The sequence below is a fragment of the Scomber scombrus genome, chromosome 17 (assembly GCF_963691925.1).
Source record: "Scomber scombrus chromosome 17, fScoSco1.1, whole genome shotgun sequence".
NCBI lineage: Eukaryota > Metazoa > Chordata > Actinopteri > Scombriformes > Scombridae > Scomber > Scomber scombrus.
In genome coordinates this window covers 16658360-16672829 of record NC_084986.1, presented here as the reverse complement: position 1 = coordinate 16672829, position 14470 = coordinate 16658360, and the positions used below count along the sequence as shown (strand labels likewise).

Here is a 14470-nt window from a genome sequence, read left to right as displayed (position 1 = left end):
CGCTCTGCCTCGCCAGTGACAGTGCAGTCACCCGGTCTATTTGGTTTAATGGGTCTCTGATGAACGAGTTGCGCTGCCATAAATATGGTCTCTTTGACTGTTCCTTTGTCAGTCTCCTTCATTTATCCATCCATCCGTCTATCGAGTCATCCTTTCAGCCATCTCTCCACTGCAGTAATTAATCTGTAAGTGCTATAATTCTTCCGTTAGATGGAAAGGAGGAGAGAGGGAAGGCAAAGATGAGACTACCGTATGGAAAAGGAGAGACAAAGACGTAATCTGATTGTGCAGGGGAAGGTCAAATAGAAGGATAAAGGATTTAAAGATGATTTGAGACGTCATCAGGATGAAGGTTTCACTTCTCCACAAGTAACTTTACTTCAACCACAGTGAAAGAATCACACTTCACTAATAATGTACATAAAATTCACTTAAGTGTAAACAAAACAAATGAGTTTTTACATTAAATGCATTAACATAGGAGATCTTGAAGACTGGATATCATTTTAAATGACTTCATACAATGTTGATACAATACCTACAGTACAAGTCCCAGTAATGATACAAAGCACTACTCTTTTCAAAACCTTTCAGGAAGTTTATCTACGACAGAACTAAAACTTCTCAAACGTAAAATGCCTAAATCAAATCAGTTTCACTGAGACCAAGAGCTTCACTCAAATAAAAATAAAGTAATCTGAAATTGTTCATAAGTGAAGAAGAGTACAAATCTGAGCAAATATTTATTACCAGTTTTTGGTAATTTACAAAAGAAAAGAAAGCATTGACTGTGAGGATTCATTTCAATTTTAAAGCTCAAATGTGCTTCTTGTTCAGGTTGTTTTGTATCATGAATTTATTCACACAAGGATATGTTAATAAAATTGAGACACTCTGCAGTCTTGCACACCGTAAGCCTCAGGAAGAGATCAGGGGAACACAAACCCACATGCGCTATTCCTTTTGATTACTCTCTCTTCTTATTTCAAATGTATTCTGCCCTTTGCTGCATTTGTTGCCCTTTATGTTTGTCAAGAATGATGGAAAGGTCGTCTTTGATTTGTTTAGCAGTAACAGCAGCCCTGTCAAAGCTTCTCACCCTATTGCTGGCTTTCCATTGGGCTCATTATGAATCTGCAGTTGAACAAAAAAAAAAAAAATCCCAAAAAGATGCTTAGGAAATCATTTCACATATTTAAAACAGCAAAATTAGCATAAAGCAAGTACACCTCCAATGGTTTAGAGCAGAAGTTAAGAGTAGGTGTTTGAGGGTGTTTTTCATAGCTACTTCTGACATGAAGACTCCTAACTCTTGGCTCCACCTTTTTCATGCGCAGGTGACCAATAAGGTGGAGCTGGAGCCCAGGCAGTTTGTTGATTGGATGCGCCTTGAACCCCAGTCCATGGTTTGGCTTCCTGTGCTGCACAGAGTGGCAGCAGCAGAGACAGCGAAGCATCAAGCCAAGTGTAACATCTGCAAGGAGTGTCCTATTGTTGGCTTCAGGTAAACGCACGCACACATACTCACATTAAGCATTTCATTCAGGGTTTGTCGAGCACATGCACAAAATAAAGAGAGGTGACAAGAGGCCAGACACACAAACACACTAACACGCACACTGGATGTGGCACTGTTCTGCGTTGTTCTCTCCTGGTTGAGCATAAAGGGCAGATCTGCTCTGGAGGGCAGGCATTTATCTAAATGTCAGCAGCCGATCCACCACTGGCTAAATACCAGCCGCAGGTTTGCCACGAAACATGCACACTCACAAACACAACAACACGTTCATAAACACACAAACATGTAGTACACCACCACATTCTCAAAGTTCAAAAAGAGCAGATCGCTTGGCAAAGGATCCATAACAGACCACCCTCTGATACTGTGTGAGACTGACTCACACACACATGTAACCATAAGTGCTTTTGTTTCTGTTGTTTCCCAATCATTAGTATACAGAAACAACAGGTAAAGAATCAATGCTTTAGTGAACTTTATCATAAAATTCAATAAAACAGGAAAAAAGATTTTTCTGAGACCGTAGATAAGCGCAACACCATGCTAAGTGAACTAGGGTTGTAGGAATGTCCCTTTCAGATCCCCTTGCTTTGCCAGCAAAAAGAGAAATATAGTCAGACATTTGATGAAGCACACGTCTCCCAAACTCTGTCATTGATCGATGAGAGGGAGCGACGGAGGGACGGAGGGAGGGAAAGGGAAGAGGAAAGAGCACGGAAAATGCATAGCAGGCGTTTTGTGTGGTCTTGAGACATGACACCAACCGTGTTACAAGTAGATTTCGAGGTTGTTGTTTTTTTCCATGTCTTTTGTAAATTCTAGTAAATACTAGTTTTTAATCTGTCATTGTACATGGGGTTATCCATAAACTCAAGCAGCATGTGGACGATAATGTGTCAGCACAGATGTTTACATTTCATAAATGTTTTCTTAAGCGTAACAAATGAGTGGGATAGTTAACAAGCCACGGAACCACGTGAAACACGCACCATTTCCTGTGCTTTCGTCACATATTTTTTGCAATGGTGGACCTGCCAGCATCGATTAAAACTTGATAGCTTTTGCCAAAAAATGTCAGAGAGACAAAAGACCTCAGTGGTGTTTTCAGTAAAATACTTTGTAGGATAAATGTAAAGCACTTAATGGCACACAGTCTGAGGAAATATGATAATTTACAGAGATGCTGTGATTTAGTGTATGCAGAGGTTGAATATGGTTAGTTCCTTTTCTATTGCTATAGTTCCTCTATTGTATTGAATTGATATTCTATTGATCATTTCTGTGCAAAGCAGCCTTCACTGGAAATAAAAAGTGTTTTTAAACGCTTTTTAACAGATATGATGTTCCCAAAGCAGACCAGACATAAGCGCTCCATAATTTACCGAAATTGTTAGTGGATAAAGTCATTAATTAAAGGATCCCAGCACCTCCCGTTGTGAAGGTGAATTAACGCCCCCCCCACCTCACAGTAATATGCTGCGTGTCAGTACGTAATGGCGCATTTGACTTGGCGGTGTTGTGTGCGATGTTGCATCCTTTGATATATGGCTCCCTCTCGTAGCTCATCAGTCAGCTAACCTTGAGAGTGTTGGAGAGGAGAGAAAGATAAAAGACTTAAGCTATTATGTCTAAATGGCTTCTGTCTCTATTTAGCTGTTAAATGGCCTTCTGGCTACAGCTGCTGAGGACAACATCCTGACAGTTGTTGTCACGTTGTTTTGGTGGAAATCCAAATGTCTGTCACACTGTCAGCATATTGAGGAGTGTTTGAGTGTAGTGTGTGGAAGGATTGTGTGACAGAGTGAAGGTGGAAATCAACAGCTCTCCAGGAAGCCCCCGTGTAGCCTGGAGATGAGTCATCTTGTAGAGCTACCTACACATGTGGTCACTTGCACACACGCACACGCACACACAGCCCCCCCGAGGACATAAAAGTGACATCTACACACACACACTACTTCCAAACTCAACTTATCTCACTTTTCACCTCCCTTTCTCTCCCCTCTCACTAGGTATCGCAGCCTGAAGCATTTCAACTACGACGTGTGTCAGAGCTGCTTCTTTTCTGGGCGCACTGCCAAGGGCCACAAGCTCAACTACCCAATGGTGGAGTACTGCACACCGGTGAGAGAAATATACACACACACACACACACATATATATAAATACATTGGCACACACTTTGTTCAGCAGCTCATCACATATCTCTTTTCCACACGCTCACACACTCTGCTCATCCATTTAATGAAAGAGTTTCAGTTTGGTTACCTCCTATCTCATCTTTCATTAAGAAATTCCTCTCCTAATGTCAAATAAGCCAATGACTTGCACTCCTAACTCCCTGAATATTTATTCCTACCATATGTTACTTTAACAGCAGTGTCAGTTTTTACTGTATATTTAATATATCAAGACATATTACGTTGGCAAAGGTACATGGACTCCCAAAAATAACAACTATATGTGACTGTCGAACATGTCATTACAAAACTGTGTGGGCATTAATGCGGTATGTTTAAGAGTCCACTTTTCTGGGAAGGCTTATCACAAGATTTTGCAGAGATTCGATCCCATTCAGCCACAACAAGATTAGTGTGGCCAGTTCTCTGATTTTGGGTGATAAGGTCCAGCTTGCAATCGACATTCCAGTTCATCACAAAGGAGTTTGATGAGATTGAGGGTGGGACTCCTGTGCAGGCCAGTTAAGTTACTCAAGATCAAACTCAAACCTTATACCTTACCCAAAGTAATGCCATACATTTTGAGGCACACTATTTTTTAGTGCATTATTTTATTTATTTATCTTTTTCAGACATTTTTAGCCTTTATTAGATAGCAACAGATGACAGGAAATGAGAAAAAGAAAGATGCAACAGAGGTCCGCAGCCAGAGTCAAAACAGATATTTTGCTGTAGGGCATTTTAACCTATAAGCCACTGGGGGACCCCTTACAAGTGCACTGTCTAAAGATTTATATGGTTGCATTACAGTTTCCCTTAATTGGACACCTGAGATGTCCACATACTTTTTAGGGATGCAGCATTCAGAAGTCTCTTTCCTTACCCTAACCCAGATGCTGAGTACTGACCCTGTACAAGTGCTCTGTTTCCCAATGTCCATCAAATCAAAACAGTAACACATACAAACATGTTTATGTCACTTAAATGTAAATTGCACTGACTTACACTCATTTCCTTTAGCTTTACCTAACATTAACCATAGCCAATTCCTCCACCTTAACAGTTACCCTAATCTTAACCCAGCCCTTACCTCACTTGTGACCAATAACCACATCTTAACCCCAACATTTAATGGTTAACCTTGTGGGGACCTGCTTTTGGGAGGTGAGCCCCCATCACGTGACTCTGGGAACAGATTTTTATCACCATACACCATGATTAATATAGGTTGACATCACTGTTGCCCCTTGCCCCTATGTCCCATGTCCTATGCACTTGTTCCACAATCAAACCTCCTGACAGACCTCTGGTCATTTGAATTTACATGAACAAATGGTAAAATACTCATAGCTTTCTGAGGTCTTTTTTTAATGTCTGCCAGAAAGCAATATTTCACTTTACTACGCAGAGAGAAGAATATTATAAAAGGGGAGCTTGGCGAAATTGAACATTGCCCTCTTTCTCAATTAGAATCACACACTTGCAGGCCAGCTCGTTTCAATATTGCTTAATGTCAAACTTTGAGTGACTGAAGTGAAGACTTTTCTCATTTCTGTCTTTTAATTTGCTTTTTCAATTTTGCAAATGGGATAGATATTGACTTTGGAGGAGCAGCTGTAGGGAGCAGTCATCATTCTTCCCTGAGTTAAGATGCCCGGCAGCTGCCTGCTGTGACTTTGAAAGAACATTATCTTATTTTCAGCTGTGTTGCAGCAACAAATACTTATAATGTTGGTTAAAGATTGGTGCTTTATAATAGGGTTCGTTACTCACATAAGTGTTTAGTTGCCAATTTAATGAAAAAGTAAGAAATAAAGAGCGCCCTCTTAGAGGGTTCAACATTTCTCCTTGACTTTTTCCACATCTCCTAGAGAGCACATTCATATATTAACTCATAAAATGTAAGTATGCTTCTCCAGATGGGGCCAGTTGATTAGACATAACTACAAATTATTTCTTTAAGGTACATCTACAGTGCGTTTAGCAGGAGCACAGTAAAGACATTATTGGTCTCTCTTACACTCTCTTAGAGCTGGTCCCCAACCAACCAGGCAAGACAGACCTCAGATGAGATCCTGAACTTAAAGACTATGCTGATAAAACTGTTTTACTGGCAGATCTGGCTATAAGTACAATCAGATCTGGTCTGTTTGGCTCATGATAGCCTCATGATAGCCTGGAAGCTTCAAAAAAGCCTATGAAAGGCTGAGAGTTTAAGACAAAAGATTGTATGCATTGATTAAATGAGTATTTGAACTTATCAGCCATAATGTTAAGCTCCGTGTCTGCCAAAAGCCAGTCACAACTTATCACCATCACAGCTATGAAGAATGGCTGTGACAGGCGCATACTGTCCAGAGGCTTTTCAACAGGAGTAAGTGGAATACGCAAAGGGAGCAATGGATGGAGCCAAATACGTGCAAATTATTGAAGACAGCTTGCATCACGGTGCCAAACACCTTAGACTGGTGCAACAGCTGATTTTCTGCTCAAACAATGACCTGAAGCGTGCAGTCAGATCAATACTGGAATGGCTGACGAACAAAATTATGAAAAACCTTGAAAAGCTTTGACAGGAGTCCTACTGAAAAGCTGATATGACCTGAGGCTTGCTATTCTTAGACATATTTAACGAGAATTGTATAGAACTGCAAGCAAGGCTGTAAAAAAAAAAAATCCAGCTGTTCCAAACTCACAGACATAAGACTTAAATCTGTTATTCCTGCCTGGGGAAAATCTAATTTAAAGTTTTGTCACTTTACCTCAACTTGTTTGACACCTTTTGAAGGTGCAAGTTTTTTATTGTTTCTTTTTGTTTGCTCTAAAAAAAAAACAATCACATAATCATATTTACTCCTCATAATTTCAAACCATACTGTGTTTCAGTTTTATTCGCCTGAAAATATCACATCCATATTGAGTAATGAAGCTGGATAGATGCTCCAAAAAAACTGATTTTGCAGGCAGCCACAGATTCATGATGGCTTTTGTGAGACTTGGTGCAGTCATTTAATAAGATTATTTCTCTCATCTTTGTCATACTGTTTGTTTTATGGCCACAATATTGCACTTTTTATTAGGTTTTGATTTTATTGGAGTGGCATTTTTATAGTTGCAGTGGGCTTTGTCAGTGAGACTGCGGAAGTCAGGTTTGGTGCTGTGCTGTATTGATTACTGTAATTTTATTGCTTTTACTTTTCCTAAGTGGAGATGTTGTTTGGGTTTGACTGTGACTGGCCTCCCTGGTGTCATTTTGTTGGAACTGAGAAAATAACTGAAAATGCCTAGCTGTCAGAACAAGTCAGATGTCCCAGTGGTTAAAACGCATATCATATAACTGCAACATCTTTGTTTTAAATCTGGCCTGACATTTGTTGCACGTCATAACTCACATTTTTCTCTCCCTCCCTTTGAAATAAGACATATTTTAATTCTTATTACAACTATTCTAATTACCCTCTGCTCTTTTATCTGTTTCACTTTGTGAATGTCTCCTGTTTTTCACTCTGCACTGAGTGCTTTGACAGAATGATTGTTATTTGGAGAGCTTTAACTGTGCGCTCTCCCTCATGCCTCTGTGTGCCTTTTTTCTGCCCCTTTCCCGGTCAATGATCACAGAGACTGTGGTGGAAATTGTATATCAAAGGTTTGACAGCATTTTGGGTGCAAATTTCAGCAAGCTTATCTGTGCTTAGTTACAGTGAAATCAAGGGCATCTGTAGAGCAGTCGTCTCACACTAAACTGATATAACAGCTACGTGAATCACGTTTTACTTGCGAGACTCGTGTTTTAATGCTCTCGCGATGTGAAAACGTCAGAGAAATGTAAAGCTTGTGTCCTGGTATTTACTTCAGTTATAAAAACCAAAAGTTGATCACACTGGACAGTAGAGGAGGAGACGGTAGAGATGCTGGTATGTGTCTGTTTAAAAAGGAGATATGTCGACTTTGCTGCATTTAACACTGGAGCTTAGAGCCAATGGGGAAATTCTAACACCCAGCTGGCTGACCAATGGTGTAACTTCATCGCTTACTCAGTTACTCACTCAGACAACTGTGGTTATAAGGCTGGCCCATGGCTGGTCCAGCCAAATGAAAGCACATCTGTTAACCCATACTGAAAGGACCCTGGACCAACTCTCCATCAACTTTAGTGTTATTGATCTGTAAATGCTAGTTGCTTGTTAGTTTGCTCAAGCTACCATCTTAAATTGCAAGGATTAGTCAATAAGCCTTAAGTAAACTCAACAGACTGTGTTCATTTAAGCATATCTGTCCACCATGGGAGTTGTGTATTTGTGTGTGTGTGTGTGTGTGTGTGTGTGTGTGTGTGTGTGTGTGTGTGTGTGTGTGTGTGTGTGTGTGTGTGTGTGTGTGTGTGTGTGTGTGTGTGTGTGTGTGTGTGTGTGTGTGTGTGTGTGTGAGAGAGAGAAAGAGAGTGTTCACTTAGTTGTCTAAATCCTCTGCAAAGGGATCCCCCCCTCTGGTCAGACTGTTGTGGTAATTTGTTGTCTGCTTGTGAGGCAGAAACCTATGGAGCCCCTAAGGGGACATGGGGGGAAAAAAACAAACAAATAAATTTGTGCGCACAATATATGATTTGTTCCCATGTTATGATTCATTTGTCTGGGTGAGTTAAGTGTTTATACAGAGAGACAGCACAACAGACCAGCCTTTTTCCCCAAAGCATGAGTTGCAATTCACCTGATGCACTTGATATGCAAATTCATATTTTGTCAGGCAGGAAAGTAACCATGTAGATTCACAATGCGTGGTCAGTTTGTCCAAATAATGCCTGTTTGTAAATCTGCTTTGATGCTTTTGGAGATGTGAGGAGCCGCTGACTGAGTGAGACCAGCCGGTCATCTGTACAACATTGTAAGGAGGATGCAGTAATGTTATAATCACATATAGCAGAGATACTAAAGCCAGCAGAAAATCATCAAAAAGCTGCACAGATCAGTTAATCAGACCATGTCCCTTCCAGGATGATGACGCAGGACTCAGACTGCTAGCAGCTGAGATGACCAGCTGTTCTAACGCAGCCAGCGGCTCCTCGCATCTTCAAAAACGTCAAAGCAGATTTACAGACAGGTGTTATTTGGATACACTGCCCGGGAATCTACATGGTTACGTTCTTGAAACCTGAAAAAATATTAAATCTGTACGAACAGACATAAATACATAATCTCACACACAGACTACAATAATAAACACACTATCTTTTTTCTCTCTCTCTTTATCTCTGGTAGACGACATCAGGTGAGGACATGCGTGATTTCACCAAAGTGCTGAAGAACAAATTCCGCTCTAAGAAGTACTTTGCCAAGCATCCTCGGCTAGGTTACCTACCTGTGCAGACGGTTCTGGAGGGAGACAACATGGAAACGTAAGTAACACCTCAATATCTTTATGAAAAAAAACTGTCCAAATATGGTTTAAGATTTGTTGTGAAGCTCTGGATAATCACAAAACTGAGTTCATTGACAGATTGTGACAGAGAATACTTAAAAGAAATGATTTAGTATTGCACGCACATAACATTCAGGGACAGATTGAAAAAGGAATGGTCAATATTGAGATTGTAATTGTTACTTCCTAGTTTACTATAGGTCAAGCTCCAAAAACCTTAAATCAATGCAACATGATACTGTCTTTCATTAAAACCTTCCTGCTGAGTAAACCCTAATCTTCCAAACTTCCAAACAGGCTCCCAGTTTGTAACACAGGCTGGGTTAGGGTTAGGGTTAGGGTTCATAGTCTTCAAGCCCCAATTGAGACTACTATCACACTCATTGTCACATCTATTCTCTCAGTCATAAATATCCCTTAAAATGGCAATCAGTGCGTCACTGTTTCTCAAAAGTCTCACACCCGACACTCAACTGTATATGTTTATTCACCTGTCGGGCCAGTCTTTATCAGGTGCCGTAGCTTCACTGTAGATCCTCCGTCTGTGGCACCGGCCTCAGTGACTACGACTGATTTATGCCCCTGCTCCTGTGATCCGTAAATCCCCCTGGAGAACTGTTTAACTAGGCCCACTTTATGCAGATGCCCTAGGCTGGTGTATCATCCTCCCAGCTGGAGTGTGTCTTGAGTTGCAACCATTTTCGAAAAACAGCCCTCTTCTCCTGTGTACTTTCACATGTCGTTTATATGAATTTTCCACATTTTATCTATTTTTTTCTAGTCTTCTTTTGTCTGCCTGTCAGTATTTTTGTATTTTGTGAAATATGCCATCACCAGTCACTTTTAATGTTACATTGTGACATTTCCACCTCATGCTCTCTTACATTTGAACTATGAAGTTTTGCATCATGTAAGCACAGACGACTCTCAAAGATGTTCATGAACGCACGTAATGACTCACCTGTTCACTCACAATAGATTTTCTCTGACATCCAGTTGCAACCAATCACCTCTCAGATGGATTACACTCCCTCTTTCAACGCTCCCATCCTTGCCCATCCTCCCCCTCACCTCCCATGCCTCCCCTCCATTCTCACTTCCCTGTGAAATGACTCCTACAGAGCTGCCTGCCTGATAAATGCCTCTAAAAAGTATAGAACTTGTGGCAAAACACAGAGATCTTTTCAAAATATGGAAGAAGGGCATGAACACTCGAAGAAATGTAGGACTATTTCATGGTCATCATTTTATGTCTGTTTCTCTAGATTATGTCTCCCTTGTGAGCTGTGGGGTTGCAACATCTAGCCACAGGCTTATGTGCACTTTAGACAGCTTTATGTGCAGAAAAGTTGCTGCTATCTGCGGTTTTTAGCTTTTCAACTGCCTGTAAGATTTGGCTCAAATATACAGTCACATTGGTGTTAAGAAATGCTGAGTATACACATTTATTTTAGAACTTTATTGTCACAGTTAAGTGAAAATGAACACCGTGCCCTAAATTGAAATGGATTTTTCTGTAATTGGAACAAGGTCTAGGTCCCTACCTCAACAGGGATTATACTGATTAGGTATAAGCATATAAGCAATACAGTGCACACAAGAGACAAAACAAAAACGTACTTAAAACATCATCCTCAATTAAACCATCACAGAGTTTAGGTATTCCAGTTTGTCAGTGTATCTTTCAAACAATATTAAGAGATTTCATTTTTTAAATATCGTTCCAAACCTTTATAATGTGATGTCTAACTTCTAAGAAGTTGTAATTTTTAAAGTACTTCGGCTTCAGAAGAGAAAATGAGATAGTCTGCTGTATAATTACCTTCCGTAATGCACTCACTCACTCACTCACTCACTCACTCGCTCGCTGTCTCTCTCCTTTCCACTCCTGTATCATCATTTTCTCTTTTTTAATTCCACCCACTCTGTTTCTCTCCACCTTGAGAGAGCAAAACACCACCTACTCTCACCTCCCACTTGTATCTTTGCTTCATTTCACGCCAGGATAGGATTTTTGATTTGCCACAGCTATATTTGATAATGTGAAAGAACCATTCTAATGGTTTCCCACTCAGTGTTGTTTTTTTTTTTTTGTTTTTTTTAACCCAACATAACAAGATACAGTCTCTGCTACATTAAGCTTCGCAGAGAGGTTAATGGGTTTGGATGTAATATTGAAACACCATATTTTGTTTTTCAGGATCAAGTATCAACACAGTTTTCTTGTGATCACTGAAAACAAAGTTAAAAAAGAATGATGCCCTCTGTGCAACTGGAAAATTACATGTTGCATGATTATCTGGTACTAAATTGTCCAGCAATGATGGAAGTGGAGAGTACTGTGTAAAACTGGATTTATAGACATATGTTAAGAGGTACTTTAGCTACTGCAGCTATGTTTAGAGTCTCCGAAATTGTGATTGCCTGCTTGGGCTTCTTGTGTTTTCTTCCAAAGGTCTCAGATGCTGGTGGAGAATTTTGAATGAGAGAACAACGTTAACGTTAAAGTAGAAAAAAGGCTCAGTTGTCTTTTTCTTTCAGTAACGCTCATGTAGCAAGGGCATTACACGTTAAACATTAAAACATTAAAAATATGCCAATTGCATAGTCGTCTCCTATTCAGTAATGAGACAAAGCAAAGGAGACATTACCTGAATTTAATTACAGTTTTATAAGAAGGTTGTAGGGCACCATTGCCTTATATTTCAAAGTAAATGAAAGAATGTAAATTAAGTTACTAAGTGGAATACAATTAAAGTACTATATGGCCTGATCAAGTACAGTTTACGATAAACTATAAAGTAAGGTCTACCTCACAGGTATATACTGTATGCACAGGATCCCATTAACCTTTTCATTGACTATAAATCCTGTTTAACACATTGCTCCAAAATCTTCCCTAGGTAGCCCGAGCCCCATAAGCCCTAGACAACACACACACACACACACACACACACACACACACACACACACACACACACACACACACACACACACACACACACACACACACACACACTTATGTTACTCTTTCCAGCCCTCTAGCTGTCTTTTTGACAGACAGGTAGTGGTGACAGCATGCGAAGTCGGTCTTTTACCCCTGACAGAGAAAACGGAGGACAGGGAGGGCAGGGAGAAGCAGTGCTAACTGTGTGACAGAGTGACTTCCACAGCATGATGGACTAAATTGATTTTGAGAAACCTTTCAGACCATTCACGCTGCTGTGTTGCTTTTTAGTATTTTTTAACATATACCATTCTCACTGAAAAGCATTTATGTTTTGAGTTGAGGCATTAAGATTAAAATACTCAAAGTAGACTGACTGATCCTTTATGAATACTCTTTAGGTTCATTGTAACCATGAAATCTGCCTGTTCAGACATTTCGCAGACTAGCAGTGGAAGTGACATGTGCTTCATTCATACTTACTCATACTGTTACTGTACCTCAGCAGGCACAACAAGCCTTGCATCTAAATACCACATTTATCCCACCCCAACTACTCCCAAGGCCTCTGCAGTTGCGATCTCTTTAGTCACCTTTCCTTCACTCATTTTTTCTCACACTTCATTTCCAATTCTCTCTCTCTCTCTCTCTCTCTCTCTCTCTCTCTCTCTCTCTCTCTCTCTCTCTCTCTCTCTCTCTCTCTCTCTCCTCTCTCTCTCTCTCCCTGTCTCCCTCTCTCCCTCTCCCTGCCTGTTACAGTAGCGTTTGTCATGTACGCCTTTTAAACTGCACCCATCTCAAGGTTAAATTGCCAAGTTATGTCATTTTAGATGTGCGTCTGAAAAATGTGGGTGAAAGGAGAAAAAAACATCTACACGTGGCTATGCATTTTTGGCAAAGATGAAAACTGACATCCTGAAAAACAAAATGAGCACCCAGACTGTACCTTCTGGCGAAGATGTCGGCGGGGGCGTGCAAACTGCAGCAGCACCTGCTCTGAGTAGTTAGCTCAGCCTGCCCTGCCGACCCCCATCTCTTTTTCTCTCACTGTCTCTTTCTCTCTTTTGCCGTCTGAATCCCCAGCTACATTTCAAATTCTCCTCGCAGCTACAGAAGTGTGACTACGTTAGCTGCCCCGCTGTGAAAAACATAACCACCATGCCACACGTCTCCCTCTGAATTTCCTTGCTTTAAACGTGGGAACAAAATTGCGAGGTGGAAAAACTTTAACTGTTATCTTACCAATTTTAACCAGCCTCCTCCATGAAAACAACACATTTTGTTGTGATTTCAACATAAGAAGGCGTCCAATTTATTGACGAATAACAATTTATGATCTGCATCTCGAAGAATAGCAGCAATTATCACAGTTGAGAAACCAGACACTTTAAAAGACATCCTATTTGGTCATATTTAATTTCCTGAAACTCTAATCACACCTAGCTTAATTTGCTGGGTTCTTATACTCCAGACACATGCTGTGTTTTAAATTTAATAGAAAATAGTTTCTATATATGTTTCTTCTCGCATGATATCTCACTAAATCCTGTTGAGAAAAGGAATGAATTTGGGACATATCACTCTGTATGCAGGACGAATTGTAAAACCAATTTAATGAAATGTGTGTGACAGCAGCTAAGTCAACTGACTCAACCCTTTCCTCTGAGCTTTCACGCTCGCACACCTCACATCATATGAGTATATTACAGTGTTCTGACAGGTCCACTTGCCCAGTCTGACCCCTTCAAAACTGACTGTCAACCGACTTATTTCCTGTGTCACAAGTTTATATTGTAGCAGGTTTCAGGTGACGTCACAGGGGACAGTCACAACTTTGTGTGGTGTATATCAGTGACTGTTTTATACGCATCACCTCTGTGTTGAGTAGCCGCTCATCTGTTGGACAGACTCTTCCTTCCACTTCTTCTTCCACCTGCTGTGTTTTTTGGTTCTGACCCACTGAGTGGACTTGACCCTGAAATGTTTTGTGGTACCTTTACTCCCCTCCTTCCCTCCCTCCTTCCCTGCCTCCGATTCTCTTACAGTCCCATCACCCTCATCAGCATGTGTCCGGAGCAGTACGAGTGAGTATCTACAAGCACCAGCAACAGAATCTCGTCTCCAGACTGGAATGCCTTTAAATGACACCTCCTTTACTCCTTCCTGTCCTTACTCACCTTTCCCTGAGCCTTCACACCAATTAAGTCATGACTGCACTGCATGCTGCCTGCCCGCCTGCCTGCCTGATCCACTGGCTGATCATGCAACAAACACTCACCCACTGTCCCCTCACCGTCACATTCTTCTCCTCTCTAAAGCATCCAACTAGCAAACAGTTGCTCATTCCAGCAGCGGCTGTCAAAAACCATCCAGCCATCCTGTAGATCATCCTGCTCTCCTATTTCTCTTTCT

General features: G+C 40.8%; 1 protein-coding gene across 1 annotated transcript in view; it reads left to right on the top strand.

The window, feature by feature from the left end:
* utrn (utrophin) overlaps positions 1-14470 on the top strand; it is a 179929-nt gene that overhangs the window by 142304 nt on the left and 23155 nt on the right. The window contains exons 69-72 of the mRNA XM_062437479.1: positions 1338-1504; positions 3532-3643; positions 8952-9088; positions 14104-14142. Coding sequence (XP_062293463.1) covers positions 1338-1504; positions 3532-3643; positions 8952-9088; positions 14104-14142 — 455 coding nt within the window. The remainder of the gene's footprint in view (positions 1-1337; positions 1505-3531; positions 3644-8951; positions 9089-14103; positions 14143-14470) is intronic.